General features: G+C 51.0%; 3 protein-coding genes across 4 annotated transcripts in view; 2 read left to right on the plus strand and 1 right to left on the minus strand.

Moving 5' to 3' along the window:
* Positions 1-125, minus strand: part of CNPPD1 (cyclin Pas1/PHO80 domain containing 1) — a 7,732-nt gene extending 7,607 nt beyond the window's left edge. The window contains exon 1 of the mRNA XM_009324869.1: positions 48-125. Coding sequence (XP_009323144.1) covers positions 48-125 — 78 coding nt within the window. The remainder of the gene's footprint in view (positions 1-47) is intronic.
* A 1,475-nt stretch (positions 126-1,600) lies between these two features.
* FAM134A (family with sequence similarity 134, member A) lies at positions 1,601-13,507 on the plus strand. 2 transcript variants are annotated; one of them, XR_663638.1, is made up of 9 exons: positions 1,601-1,701; positions 6,524-6,554; positions 7,311-7,446; positions 8,786-8,870; positions 9,650-9,787; positions 10,129-10,223; positions 11,172-11,307; positions 12,051-12,841; positions 12,945-13,507. XR_663638.1 is itself a non-coding variant. In XM_009324852.1 (8 exons), the coding sequence occupies exons 1-8, from the start codon at positions 1,638-1,640 to the stop codon at positions 12,779-12,781; spliced, it is 1,416 nt and encodes a 471-aa protein (XP_009323127.1). In that variant the 5' UTR covers positions 1,601-1,637; the 3' UTR covers positions 12,782-13,507. The 2 variants fall into 2 exon arrangements, 1 of the variants encoding a protein (XP_009323127.1); XM_009324852.1 differs by having other exon boundaries at positions 12,051-13,507.
* ZFAND2B (zinc finger, AN1-type domain 2B) overlaps positions 13,062-13,703 on the plus strand; it is a 7,114-nt gene continuing 6,472 nt past the window's right edge. Inside the window, exon 1 of the mRNA XM_009324870.1 lies at positions 13,062-13,077. Coding sequence (XP_009323145.1) covers positions 13,062-13,077 — 16 coding nt within the window. The remainder of the gene's footprint in view (positions 13,078-13,703) is intronic.

Genomic DNA, 13,703 nt, shown 5'->3' on the forward strand with positions numbered 1-13,703 from the left:
ATAGGAAGGGACAGACTCTGAAGTCAGAGAAGGGGAAAGTATGTGACCAAACAGCCTTTGAAGTCGCTCTGGGGAGGCCGCTTACATTCTGCTCCCTCATCCATATGATTATCAGAGGCGTACATGGTAGCCGGGTACTTAAATGGTTTTGGACTCCTCTACCAGCTGGAAAAGTCTGAATGCAGAGCTTTGAAGTTAGTGGGAGGGGGAGAAGCGTGCCATGGGATGGCAGGGGTGGTAGACAATGATGGCTAAGGGACTGTGCGTAAAAAGGTCAAGAGGAACAAAGAGTGCCCAGAATACGGGATGGCAGAGGGAGATTTAAATATCACGGAGGGGGAGGAATTATTTACTGCCCTATGGAGGATTCAGCCAGCATCCTTCAACTGCAATCCATAAATGAGGCGGAATAGGAGGAAGTTCTTCCAGAGCTGACTGGAACAATTAAGCTACATAATTGTTGTTCCATGAGAACGGATAAAAATGTTATTGTTTAGGCCATTACAGGTCCTGTAAGCCCTTGGAAAGCATGCGGCTTTCATTCTGTGCTACCCAGTGAGACAGGTCTCTCTTCCAAGTCCTCTGCCCCTGACTGTGGCTTGGTGGGGAGCGCATCCCTTCCCTGCGCTGCACGGCGAGACGCTCTCCAACTCTGATCAGTTTGGTGCATTTGAGATTAGTTATTGGCAAATACTTGCTGAAGAGGAGCAAGGTAAAATAGTGGAGCGGCCCTTACTTTCTGGGAAGGAGTTTTCATTAAAAGAGAGAGGGTGAATGCATTTTCCCGGCAGGTGTTTCTGGAGAGACTTAAAAAGAGCTCCTCTGAGCTGAAGGGAAGTGCTGACGCTCTTGTTTGGAGGAAAGGAGGGATGGAGACAGCCACTGCTGGCACAAGTGCCACCCTGGGACCTTTGCTGTTGAATCTATATGGAGTGGGGAGATAAACTCTTTGATGGTGGGATTGTGCGTCCATGTGTGAGCAGTATTGTGTGAGCTGGTGTTTGGCTCAAGCCAATGTGTTGTTGAGGGACATGAAAGGTTTTACGATAGAGTCAAGTGAGCAACTAAACCATTTAAGTGCTAGGCCCTGATTAAACGGGGAGAGGTTTGTGATAGAAGAACGGGCATCTAGAAGCAGGTGCAGAATGTGTTTTGGCGCTACCTGCGGGTAATGCTGGACCTTCTGATGACAAATAGGACTTAAGTTTTCAGCAAACAGGCTGATTCTCAACCAGTCTTCTGCTACAGCAATCTGTATTTACGTTACCTAGAGCCTCCATCTTGAGGATTTGGAGGAACCTGTACTCGTACAAGGGAGCATTACCCTTGTTTTACAACCGAAGGAGGAGCTCAGGAGCAGGGGAGGAGAGCGCTGGGAGATGGCAGGTAGTCAGCTGTCTGGTGGTGGGCAAAGGTGCCATTTGAGAACGTGCTGTGACGGGGGTGGGTGTCTGCGGAGTACAATGCTTGCTGCAGTGGCCGGCAGCAGTCAGATGTTTCTGCTCTGCCGTACACTGAGCCGTATCTGTTTGCTCATCAAGAGCAGTAGCTTGCTGCCTTTTTCCTGCCTAACAATTTCTCGTTTGATTTCTAGGTTGTTTTCCTCCACCTCCCTGAGACCCCTCTTTCTCCTCAGCATGTCCCTTCTTGGCATTCTCTTGCTGGAGAGGTGGAAGCCCAGGTTCCTCTTTGATTTCTCAGGTATGTGATGAGTAGCACTGTAGCTAGTGACAGTTCTGGTCTTACCAGCTGCTGGGCTATGGCCACAGCCGGTCCTTTCCTGGCTCTCTCATAGGTCATGTAAGCCCCGTTCCTACTGTAACTGCAGGTTTTGGTACTGGTGCTGCCTCTTGCCTATTTGTGTATTAGGATGTATCCTAATACTCTGGGCATGGGGAGAATTGCTCCCAGTGCTGAGAAGTTCTGGGAGTAGCCCATGTTGAGAGTGACTAAGGGGGCCCAGCTAGCTTGTCAGGGGAGCTGGTGACAGGGATGATGCAGTGTTTCTGCTGTGTCCTTTCTCTCCTGCAAATGTCGTGGCAAAAAGATCATTCCAGGTCTGAGCACATATGGCCGGCTGAGCTGGGAGAAGGAAATGGAGGGGTTGAAGTGTATTGGTTTTAGTTAAGTGCAGCATGGGCTTATCCCTGAAAGAGGCAGAGCAGATGAGAGCCACTTCTTGCGGCAGGTAGCAGAGTGGATGATGAGGTCTGACAGCAGGGACAGGTAGTGTATTGTACCTGTACTGAACAGCATCTGGTCTCCAGCTAATCGGTGAGTCTGATCACTTGGCTTATCTTTCCCATTTATTGAAGGGTCTTTGCCAACATTAGACCCAAAAGCAACAGGAGGAATAGCCGCGTAACGATGATAGGCATGGATTGGCTGCTGTCTGCTTTGAGTGCCTCCTTCATTGGAGTTTATTAAATGACTGGACCCAGACCTGCCTACTGCATCTACTCCTGCTGTTCAAAGGCAGCTCGGGGCCCTCCATCCCTGCCCCTCTACTCTAGGGAGGGTTTCTGAATGAAAGCCCCTCTATATGTGTGTTTGTAAGGTGCCCTTTATTTGACCTAAAAGGGTACTGACTTAAAGGGTGCTTTCACAGAAGTCTTGATAAGATTAGATATGTTTCAGCTGTAGTCTTGAAACTGTTTGCTTTGTGTGGTTCAGGTAACTAGGCAGCCAAACTGGACTGGGCAATTTAATTTCCTGCTTATTCACGTTGGTTTTTTAAGGAAATAGTTTAAAGCCAACCCAAAACATCTCACTTGAAACGTGTCCAGAAATGCAAAAGCCTGGTGTCCAATACAGAATGGTATCATTGATGCAGGTGGGAGTAGAATCGCTCCAGCAAGTACCAGGCCTGTAAAAGTTGTGTTATCACAGAAGAAATAGGAAATCCATACTGAAATCAATCAGTTTATATGATGCAGAGCGGTGAGTACTAAAACAAACAAACAAACAAAAAAGGCAAAAACCAACACACCGGGGTTAGGCTAATCCTGTGTCATCAGCTCTGCAAGAAGTCAGTGCACATCCTACTGAGCCGCACCTCAGTGGTGTTCTTCCCCGTATTTCACTCCGTGCTGCTTTTCTGCTGCTGACAGTAAAGGACAGGGACACCTTTCTGATGTGCCTGGTTAGGTCACAGCCCTGATTTCGGCATGGTCCACTGGACCGTGTTTCCTCAGCCTCCGCAAGGAAGGAGCGGTGCTCTGCATTCCTGAGGGGCCTTCTGTCGAATTGGCACTGCTGAGTACTTAGGGGTTCTTGTGTGGCTCTCGTTTCCCGCTGAAGCAGAGTTGCAGCTTTGTGGCTTTCCTCCTCAGTGCTTCCTGTAAGCCTTTCCTGGAGATTTTGGAAGTAGGTCAGTACCGCACCTTCAAGAGTCGGCACGTATATACACAAACCTCAGCTTGTGGCAGTTCTGTATGTCTCGGGTGACTGCTTATAACGTCACTTCTGAAGGAATGCTAAAACCTCAGCGTGTATTTTGCAGTTACTCACACACTGTGATCAGGGACGCACTAACAGCGGCAAGATGCACAACCTTTTTAGGTCCTGTCAGAAGGGACTGCGTGTTTTCAGCTCCCACGCAGGGTATTTTCTCCATTTCCCCCACCCTCTACATGGGGTTCCACTTAAATATTGTTTAAGGACTTAGGAAGCACCTCTACTTTCTCCTGAAATGGGTATCAAGTAGGCGTGTTTTCTGTACTGTTGTTTGGCAGCTGTGTTTTGGTCAGTGTAGGAGAGTGTAGTGTGGAAGAGCTTTAGCAAAGCCTGCATTGCAATTGAATGCTAGTACTCCTTAAAAAGGGCCCCTACTTTCTAGCTAAAGTTTACACACAGATGAAGAATGCCTCTTGGGGAAGCGTTGAAAACCTGTAAGAGCCAAGGAATCCATCAGCGATAATTTGTCAGTACCAACATGTAACCTAAACTCTTGCGCAGCTGACTGGTCTCCCAGAAGAGTCTGGTGTATGTCAAGTGGTTTGTATTAATCCACAATCCGGTGTGAAATGCTGACAGCAAAATTTCAGCCGGTTATTGATGATCTGAGGCCAGCTGTGGGTGTCCTGCTTCCTGGCTTAGTTGTGCCAGTGCTAGACAGTATTGCAGCACAGGTTGGAGTTAAGCCTTACCTAAGTGAACGTGTCCTGCCAGAAGTACTCCAGGTTTTTTGTGGTTGGGCTGTTCCTCCAACGGGTGTAAGACTTCAGTGCTTCGGGATGGACAGCAGGCAGATTACTCTACTACAGGAAGCAAGACACTGCTGATTTTAAAGACAGCTTGTGTTTTGCCAGATAGTTGAAATCACGTGAACACTCTGCAGCCTGCTGAAATGTTCTGCAGCTCCCCAAAGTGTCTCTGAAACCTTCAGAAGCAACTGAGGAGAATTGTTTCACTCCCTCTGCTGGCATATTTTGGATGGCTGGGATTACTGCAGCCAGCGGGAGAGGAGTGGGGTTCCTGTGCCATCCCACTTACTGGGTTGCTGGCGCATCTGTCCAGCAGAGTACGGCGAGCATCCCAGCACCTCGTTTGGTAGCTGGTACAACCAGTATAGCCAGCCGTCACAGACGGGCCAGTGCCAAATGTAATTTATTCGGTGATTTAGTGCAGGTAATAGATGAGGCTTTGAGATGCAGCTGGATTTCTGCGTGCTGCGAGTAAGCAGCTTTAGATTCCTGAGGACAATAACAAAATACAGCAACCGCGGTTGCGCGAGAGAAGCAACCGCCCCGTGGGGGTGGAGCTGCATCCATAATATTCACTTCACACCCCAAGCCCCCTTTGTGAGCAGTGCTTGCCAGCTGCCCCAGCCGCCGTGCCGAACAGTCGTGGGCAGAGGAGCGGATGGATAGGCAGCCCAGTCTGAGAGCAGTTGACGCCTCTTGTCGGGCCCGATTACTGGAAATCTGGGTCACGCTCTCAAAGAATCGCCTCCTCCCCTGGGCGGATGGCCTCCCGCTCCACTGCACTGTGTGAGCCGGCTGGTGCAGTGCCTGCAGCGGTAGGAGGAGTCTGACATACTTGGCCCGACGTCCTGTGTCTTGGGAGAACAGTGGCAAGGCTGCTACAAGCGGTTGCTCTCTTCTGCGGCTTGAACTGGAGTCTGAAGTCTCACTGGGTGTTGGCAGTGACGGATGTTCACCTCTTCTGTGCGTTTCCCTGGGGCAGTCGTTGCTGCTCTTGGGCTTTGCATCTGGCTGATGACTCCAGGGAGGATTCAAACCCCTTTTTGCTCATGTTGCATTTTTAAGCCCGTTTCCAACAAGTAGCCTGGACTTTGCACGTAAACTCCCTACCTTTAATTTAGTCCCATTTACGTGGTGACGTGCAGTGTGGGGGATAGGGTCCCACTGATTTTTCGAACCTCTTGGACGGCCTGAACCAAGTTTGTTGTTGGCCGGACAGCATCAAAGATGTATCTGTCCCTACCAGCTTCAGGACATTAGCCTGACAGGTAGAAGAGGGTAGACCTCAAGGGGCCTTTCCAGCATGATCAGGGCATGTTAAACACAGGGAACTTATAAAGACTATGTTGCTGCAAGAGCCTTGGTTGAGCCCTGTACGTCCCCAGACACTAGTCAGCTAGCCAGGACACCCAAATCCATGGGCAGCCGGGCTCATGAGTTCCAGTTGTCATAGAAATATTTGGGTTTTTTTTTCCTCTATGTATCTAAAGGCAGAGCGTAATCATATGTGACTTCTGCCATTGAAACACTGCTCCTCCCTTCAGTACTGTGTGGAGTAAGTCCCTGTTTGATCATCACTGGGTTGGGTGCAGAGAGAAGTTTTCCCTTGGTCTTATGCAGGTTGCCAGACCTTAGGACTGTAGTTATATCTGTGCCTGGCACAAAGGGCTGTCAGGGGACATAAAAGAGCCCTAAAATTAGATAATTATACACAAGACTGCTATTTGTTACTTAATTCCGTGGGAAAGGATAGAGACAGCAGGGAGATCTCTGGCATTTGTACACAGCATCCTGCCAGGGACCACGGGCTGGTCAGTGGGAAATGCAGCGCAGACCTGCTGGTGCCGTGTTGAGCTCCGAGGTGGGAGCTGAAGCTTTGCCCAGCTCAGGGACCGTGCTGGCAGCCCTCTGTGAATGGCAAGGGCTAGGCAGCTGCCCTGGGGATGGCACTGCCCAGACGCGTGGGACGCCGGAGCAAGCTGTACAATCCCTGCAGCAGAGAGCCCACGTGCTAGCGGCAGGGTGCACCTGGGATATGAGTGTCGTGCCACGTGTTTGTCAACAGAAGTTGCAAGGTGTGCTGGGGCACCCTGAGACCAGTGCTCTGGCTGCTCCAAGTCTCCGGGCACGCTTCACTGAAGCCTGCACAGCTCAAACTCCAAGCCAGTGATTCCTGCTTGCATGAGAGCACGAAGAAGGTCCCCAGGGTGCATCCCTGGCTAAGGATGATACATCTCCAGCTCTGCTCTGTTCAAGTGGTAAAAATGTCGGGTTGTATTTTTCACTTGGCTGACTAATCTGCTGTGTTCTCTCTACAGCACAGCCATCGGAGGAGCCGGGAGGGGAGAGGTAAGCTCATTGATGTGGTCCTTGGTGAGAGGGGAGAGTGGGCAAGCCTTAATTTAGTGTGGTGATCTCACCTGCCCTTTTTGCTGTTGTCGATAGACTGCATGGCTCCCGCTGTGAGATGTCGGTAGCAGTTTCTTCTGCACTGGGAGCTGCGTATCAGCTCAGGAGCCAGTTTGAGACTCTGGGGAAAGCTAATGTTCTTTCAGTAGCAATAACGCTCAAGTGCTTCTGATGTTAGGAACTCTCAAGTTTCTTCCCTGGATCTATCCTGGACTATTTTAAGAATCCTCCAGAGAGAAGGAAATCCCCAAGACTGACTTTTGCAGGCCATACTGTCTGCACCACCGTCTGTGGTGGCGTAGCTTGCATCCCGTGTTTGGCCATGGTTATAGGTCAGAGCACCACACTCTGGCTACCTCGGACTTGGTGCCGGAGGAGGCCACATGACTAGTTGCACCTCCAGTGCTTCTGTCTGCGTGGCTCTGAGTAAAGCGCTTTGCGTCTTGGACCTGTGGCACGGGGATGCTGTGGCATGGTGTCTGCTGCTGCTGCTTGGCTCAGGTGTCTCTTGGCTCTCTTCCTGATTAAAGGCAAAAAGTATCTCCAAATCAAGCGTCTCGCATAGTTCAGTTGAAGATGCAGTCAGTATTGTCAAGCCTTTGGTAGGGATCTCCGCTTCCCAGTGCAGCTGTGTCCCCCCCCCCAACAAAACAGACTGTGTTCAAAGATTGTCTTCTTGCTCTTGTCTGTCTCTAGTGAGGGGGTGACTTCAGGGGCCCAACCTCACCTGCTCAGTGTCCCTGAGCTGTGCCACTGTCTGGCAGAGAGCTGGGTCACCTTCAGGCTGTACCTGCAGGAACTGCTACAGTACAAGAGGCAAAATCCTGCCAAGGTAAGCTGGAGATACCTACTCTTCTGTGCAGGGGCTTTTCTTTCCGTTATTAGTGAACTAGGAGATGGAAGAATGTCAAATCAGTATTTTTACATTTACTATCCCTGTTTAACGTTTGCTGTTCATTCCTTTCAGACTTTGTGCCATGGGAAGCTTAAATAATGAGTAATTTGCTTCCAGTATTTGTAAACTGGAACTGAACTTAACCCCTTCTGTGAATGGCTAGCTATACTTAGTTTTATTTCTTAGCGTGCAAGGGAAGCTCGTAGATTGGGAGTGGGGAGAAAAAAGGAGAGACTACAGTCTCCATTCAACCCTTTAAACTGGTCCTACCTATTTTGCTAGCCAAGATTGTAGCTAGCCAAGTCCAAATGCAGCGGTGTTTCTGAGCGCATGGAAACTTGTCATAAACCATGTTCTGATGGCTGTGACGTGTGGTGTTTGGAAAGGGTTTGTAGACAGGAGTTGCCTCAGCATCACAAAAAGTAGGACAGACCAGCCAGTGGGATTGTATCAGGCTTGCTGGGGTCCAGTGTGCCAAAAGGAGTGGGTTTCTATCACTGCTGATTGCTCCTCTTCTGTTAAAACACTGTCCCACCTACAGGGAGTAGGAGACCAGGACCAAGATGCTCATAAAGCCTGAATTCATCGGGAGCGAAGCCCTTAGGGGGGGCCCTAGCTTTTGTAGACCCTTTGCATTATGAATGAAACTCTTCATTGCTGGATTCAGTCGATATTTGAACCCATGCCCTGGCTTGCAGGGTGTCCGTTCTCACTTCTCCCCCTCCCCAGGAGAATGCAGGACGAGCCGTCAGGGCTGCACCATTATACTTCCACTTCTTCCAGAGGAGGAAGGTCCTGGTCTGGTGGGAGCGTGGGTTCTGCTAATGCTTCTGCCAGCTGGTTTATCGCGTAGCAGTGGCACAGCATCTGGTGACTGTAACAGCTTCCTGTCTCTGTTGGGACAGTATGGACTTCTCTTGAAGTGCTGAGCTCTGCAGGAGAGATGTACTCTAAAATGGCAATTTGCAATATCCCATCCTAGCCTCAGGGAGCATCATTTACTTCATAAAGAACTGTCCAGTAAAGTTTTGATTCATTTTACTAGGGTCTTGGGTTACCTTGGTCTTCCTGCGCTTGAACCTCTAATGCTTACAGCTTAACCCAACCAAGCTGTCTGAGTTGTGATTGTCAGCATCTGAATGTACTCAGTGCAAAGCTGGTGTACTGACTTTGTTAGGAGCATCCCTCATTTTGCTCTAACTGGGTTTCCTGCACTGGTTGCATAGATGTATCTCTGCCTCTTGTCACTTCTGTTTGTTCCTCTCTCTTCCTTCAGTTCTGCATGAGTGTCTGTTCAGGCTGCCTGATTCTGGCTGTAGTTGGACACTATGTTCCAGGCATAATGATCTCCTACATCATTTGTGAGTATAAGCAGCTCTCTTGTCTGACTTAAGCTGAAACATGACCTAACTGTGCTATTGATATGCTGGTAGAAGCATATTTGTGGTTTTCTTGAGGGGATCTGTGCTAGATTATTAATCAACACCGGCAGTGTGCTCCGGGAAGTCTCTTGCTTTAAGTGTGTGCATGCAGTACAACTTCAAAGTCAGGAGAGGGAGCCGTCGCTAAAACATTGCTTTCCTCTTCTACCCACGGCTGGGGTTGTGCGGGTGAGGTGCCGGAGAAGCAGAAAGCTGCAGTCTTCCAGTTCCTAGAGTGGGCAAATCCATATCGAGAGAGTTGTTAAAGAAGCTGCATGTTTAGCAAATAAGACCTTTTTCACTGCCTCGTGAGTCCCTGCTAACTCTGAAGGCTGTTCAGGTGGTCTGCTGCTAACACGTCTGTATATGAGCTCTGTGCTGCTACCCTTATAAAAGTTTTGGTGATTTTTAGTTTTAATAACCTCATTTCACGGCCTCTATTGCATGTTGGGGCTGGGATGCAGTGGCTGAAGAGGAGGGCTTACACTTCATCTTAACATAACATATCCTAACAGAGATCTGTTAGGAAAACCTGGTTAATCAAGCAGCTTTGGAATGAGTAAGAATAGCCATGGATGAGGATTTTAGGCAGAGTCAGATGGGAAAGCAAATGCCATTCCACTGCGCTTCCCTTGATGCAGAGTTTCTTGCTGGCGCCCCATAAAGGGCTGGACTGTGCTTGGTCTGTCTCTCACACTCCCCACGTTCTGTGTTCGCAGTGCTTAGCATTCTGCTCTGGCCTCTGGTGGTCTACCACGAGCTGATCCAGAGGATGTACACACGTTTAGAGCCTGTCCTGATGAAACTGGACTACAGCATGAAGGCAGAGACACTGCACCACAAGCATGAGAAGAAGAGTAAGGACCCCACTTCGCTCTGACTTTTTCTGGTGCCGTACTCCCAGGGTGGAGCCCTAGCAAAGGGACAATGGGAGAGCAGGTCTGCCGGCACTGTGTGGTGAAAGGCTGCAGCGGAGCAGGGGAAAACAGACTGAAACTTGAGGGTTATGGGGAGAGTGACGGGGCAGGTGATCCTGGGAATAGCAAGTGAAAGCAGCAGATTACAGTTGTCTCTGGGAACCTTGGGCTTCTGGGAAACCTGTGCAGTTTCACAGGGTAGTAGAAGTAGTGGGAAAGTGATGTATAAAGGCATAAAATTCCTTCAGTCTCACGTAAAGCCTTTCTTCTCTTTCTCATAGAGCGACAAGGGAAGAGTGAGCCTGCAGCAGGTGATGAGCCAACAGCAGAGACGGAGAGTGAGAGTGAGGCAGAGCTGTCGGGCTTCTCCCCAGTGGTAAGAGCACAAAGAGCTGTGCAGGAACCAGTCCCTCCTCTCTGGTCTTTAGCAGCTTGAGAGGCAAGGGGTGGTCTGAGTACAGCTGCATTGATAACGAACAGCAGAGCAACAAGTCGCTTCTTTGCAGAATCCCAAGGGGAGAAGGGTATTAGTTTGATGAAGGCCGTTGTCTCCAATCTGGGTATTGAGAATTCAACGCCACAGGGCTGGTGATGCAGTAGCAGGACAGGGCGAGCCATGCTCCAGCCTCCTGACCTGCAGAATTGCTCTGGTGGTTACGCTTCATGCTCAGAGAACGTGAGTGTCTCCTAAAGAAATCAACTGTCCTGGTGTAATGTGCAGAGGCTCCTCGCCACTGGAAGAGGGAGATGGGCAGCACTGGTGTCTCTTACACAGGTCCCTGCTCTCAGTCAGACTGGGTGGGACCTTTCTGTATGTGCACCGCAGAAACGGACCATGTGTCTTACTTTACAGGAGCTCTGGGCCTGTAGCTGGGCTGTGAGATGGGAAGCTTCAGCTTCCAAAGGAATGCAGATACTCGAACTGCTTCTACTTGTAGAAGGCTTCATTGGGGCCAGCACGAATGCAAAAAGGGAAGGGGTGTTTTGCTCCTTGGTGATCCCAAGAGAGGAAAAAGGATCAAAGCCTTCTGAGACTCCTACAGGCTGATCCCACCTTGTGCTGGCTCTTTCAGGTTCTTCACTGAGGGCAGGCAAAGCTTCAGGCAGTGAATTATTGCAGGAAAGCCAGTGAGCTGAGACTGTCCTTCCCTGGCAGTGCAATGGGCACTTTGCCCAGCCCCCTCCTGCTTTCATCCTGTCCCTGTGCAGAGTCTCTCCAGCAAAGGACTCCTGCCTGGAAGCTCTGGTTTGTGCGGAGGTGCCCGTAGGCAGCACTGATAGTCAGACACCCAGGAATTTGTCCCTCTGCCTTCGTCCCATGCAGGTGGATGTGAAAAAGACTGCCCTGGCACTGTCAATCACAGATTCTGAGCTCTCTGATGAGGAGGCTTCCATCCTGGAGAGTGGGGGCTTTTCTGTCTCGAGGGCTACCACCCCACAGCTGACGGACGTTTCTGAAGGTACGTGATGGGACACTTCGCTGCCTTCCTGAGCCTGAGTGTTTTGTCCCAGAAAAACTGTCCCTCCAAACACAGGGAGAGAAGCTAGCTATTTGCAGGGGGGAGAGCATTAAAAGGAGGAAGCAGTAATAGCAGCGCAGCACGCCCTGGCTTCATGGCTGATCATGAGCTGGTCCTGAGTGGACATCTGCCTCTGATTACTGCTCCACAAGACAATGATGTCTTGTCACTCCAGCAAGGGAGCAAGGCCATCCACAAAGTCCCGCAGAAATAATTGCATGGTATAGTCACACGCCCATATAAGATGCTGGGTGAAACAGGTCGGACACCCCACCCTGTCAGACTTACAAGCTCAGAGAAAGACTGGTTAGTGGTGAGGAACGTGAAGGTAACCGCTCGGATGCGGTCACTTTTGTGTCTGGGGAGGAACAGGCAGGTGATGTGCTGTAAGCACAACTTCCCTGACCCTGTGGGTTTTAGTGGAGGGCTCTAGGTGCAGAGAGCATGAAGGAAGTCCTCTCTGAGTACAGAGCACATAGAACAGGGTGAGGAAAGGGACACTCCGTGTGAGTCGTGCCACTGGGAGAAGGGAATAACTGCAGACCCCTTCCTGCTGTGCTCCCAGAGCTGGGAGGATGCCCAAAAGTGAGCCCTGGTGTGTCAGCTGGGGGGAGGTGGGTGGGAGGTGTCAGTGCCCTGGGTCGAGGTGAGGGGACCTCCACCTTAATGCTGGTGCCTTTCAGACCTGGATCAGCAGAGCCTGCACAGCGAGCCAGAGGAGTCATTTTCCAAGGACCTGGCAGAGTTTCCCTCCGTGGAAGAATATCATTCCAGAGACCTGGGACCACAGAGCGATGAAGATGCGTTTGGTGTGCCTCTGGGTCCTGAGCTTGCCCACGCTGCCCGTGAGCTGGACTCGGCAGAGAAGGAGGCCGCGGACTCTGACCTCTCCATCCTTCGCCTAGCGTCTCCTCTCCATTTTGTAAATACGCACTTCAATGGGAGCGGGCAAGCGGCAGGAGGCAACGCAGAGCCAAAGACTGTCCCTGCCCCGGGCCTGGGCATCTGCATTGACACGCTGAGCGAGGAGATCGTCACCACTGCCATTACCACGGCGGTGCAGAACACCCTCTCTGCCCTGCTGCGGTCCTCGGAGGCCAGCGAGGGGCCCTCCCTCTCCGAGTTCCTGCCCACCGAGCCCGAAGAGAAACTGAGCTTCCAAGCACAGCTGTCAGAGACCGAAGTGGTGGAGACAGAGACAGCAGCTTCACCGGAGGATGAGGAGGAGGCAGATGACTTTGAGCTACTGGATCAGGGGGAGCTGGAGCAAATGGATGTAGAGCTGGGGCTCGGAGAGGAGCAGGAGACACAAGAGTCTCCTGCCACTCCGGCTCCCCCCTCTCCCACACTTGCTGAGCTGCCAAAGCGAGGAGATGAGGAGGAGGCAGCGATGACAGCAGCATCTATGTCTTAGGTCTTCTTCACGCACCCCCTTTTCCTCCATCGTCACTGGAAAGAAGGAAGAACTCACACGGTGAACGTGCAGTGGGTTTTTAGATGTTTGTGTCGACTGGGATGGAAATGCGTCAGTGTTAATGTGCTGTGTCTGGAATAACAAATCCTTTCCATCCTTCTAGAGCCCGGCCTTCGCTGGCTGAGCGGGAGACGCCCCTGCCCTGCGGCTGGGGAGGAGCCGGCTCCTAGAAGCCTTACGCCACAATCGAAACACCAACCCCAGCAAACGCTTCCTAGTAATGGTGCAGTATTTTGGTCTGTCTTCTGTTTGTCTTTCGTTTTGCACGCAGAGTACCGAGCTAGCTGTAGCTGCTGCTAATACCCACATCCCCAGTAGGACATATGCAATCTTATTTTATTGGGTTTTTAAATGGCTAACAGTGTAAATAATTTTAACTTTCATTGGTTTCGTTTGGGGGGAGGGATGGAGTGCACAGTCAAACGTGGCGCTCGGGCTGGGGGAGGGTAAGGGGTCTTTGGAGGGGAGGGTAGCAGTAAGGGGACAAGAGCAGACGGGCGCTGTGCAGCGAAGAGACCCCTTCTGCGAACGTGCCATCTTTCACGTCACGGCTGGAACAGGGTGTCGGGCCGTACCTGGTTTTTTCCCCTGTCTGGTTTGAGTTCTGCTGCTGGGTGGCTGTGGAGTTTTTTGCAATCAATGAAATTCGCTCCTGGCCCTGGTCGGTACTCCGGTTTCTTCCTGCCGTGGCCTCTCCTGGGCATCTCTCGCCGCCCACACCGCTGACCCCGCTGGCACCCCTTCTGTGCTCGGTCGGGCATCGTAGCGTGGCACCTGAAGACTTTTGAAGTGGCTTGAAGAGAGCCAGGAGCAGAGGATACGTGTTTTGTCTCTCTCTTGGGGCCGGGGGGGGAGGGAGGGA

Source organism: Pygoscelis adeliae, unplaced genomic scaffold (genome assembly GCF_000699105.1).
Source record: "Pygoscelis adeliae isolate BGI_AS28 unplaced genomic scaffold, ASM69910v1 Scaffold346, whole genome shotgun sequence".
Taxonomy (NCBI): Eukaryota; Metazoa; Chordata; class Aves; order Sphenisciformes; family Spheniscidae; genus Pygoscelis; species Pygoscelis adeliae.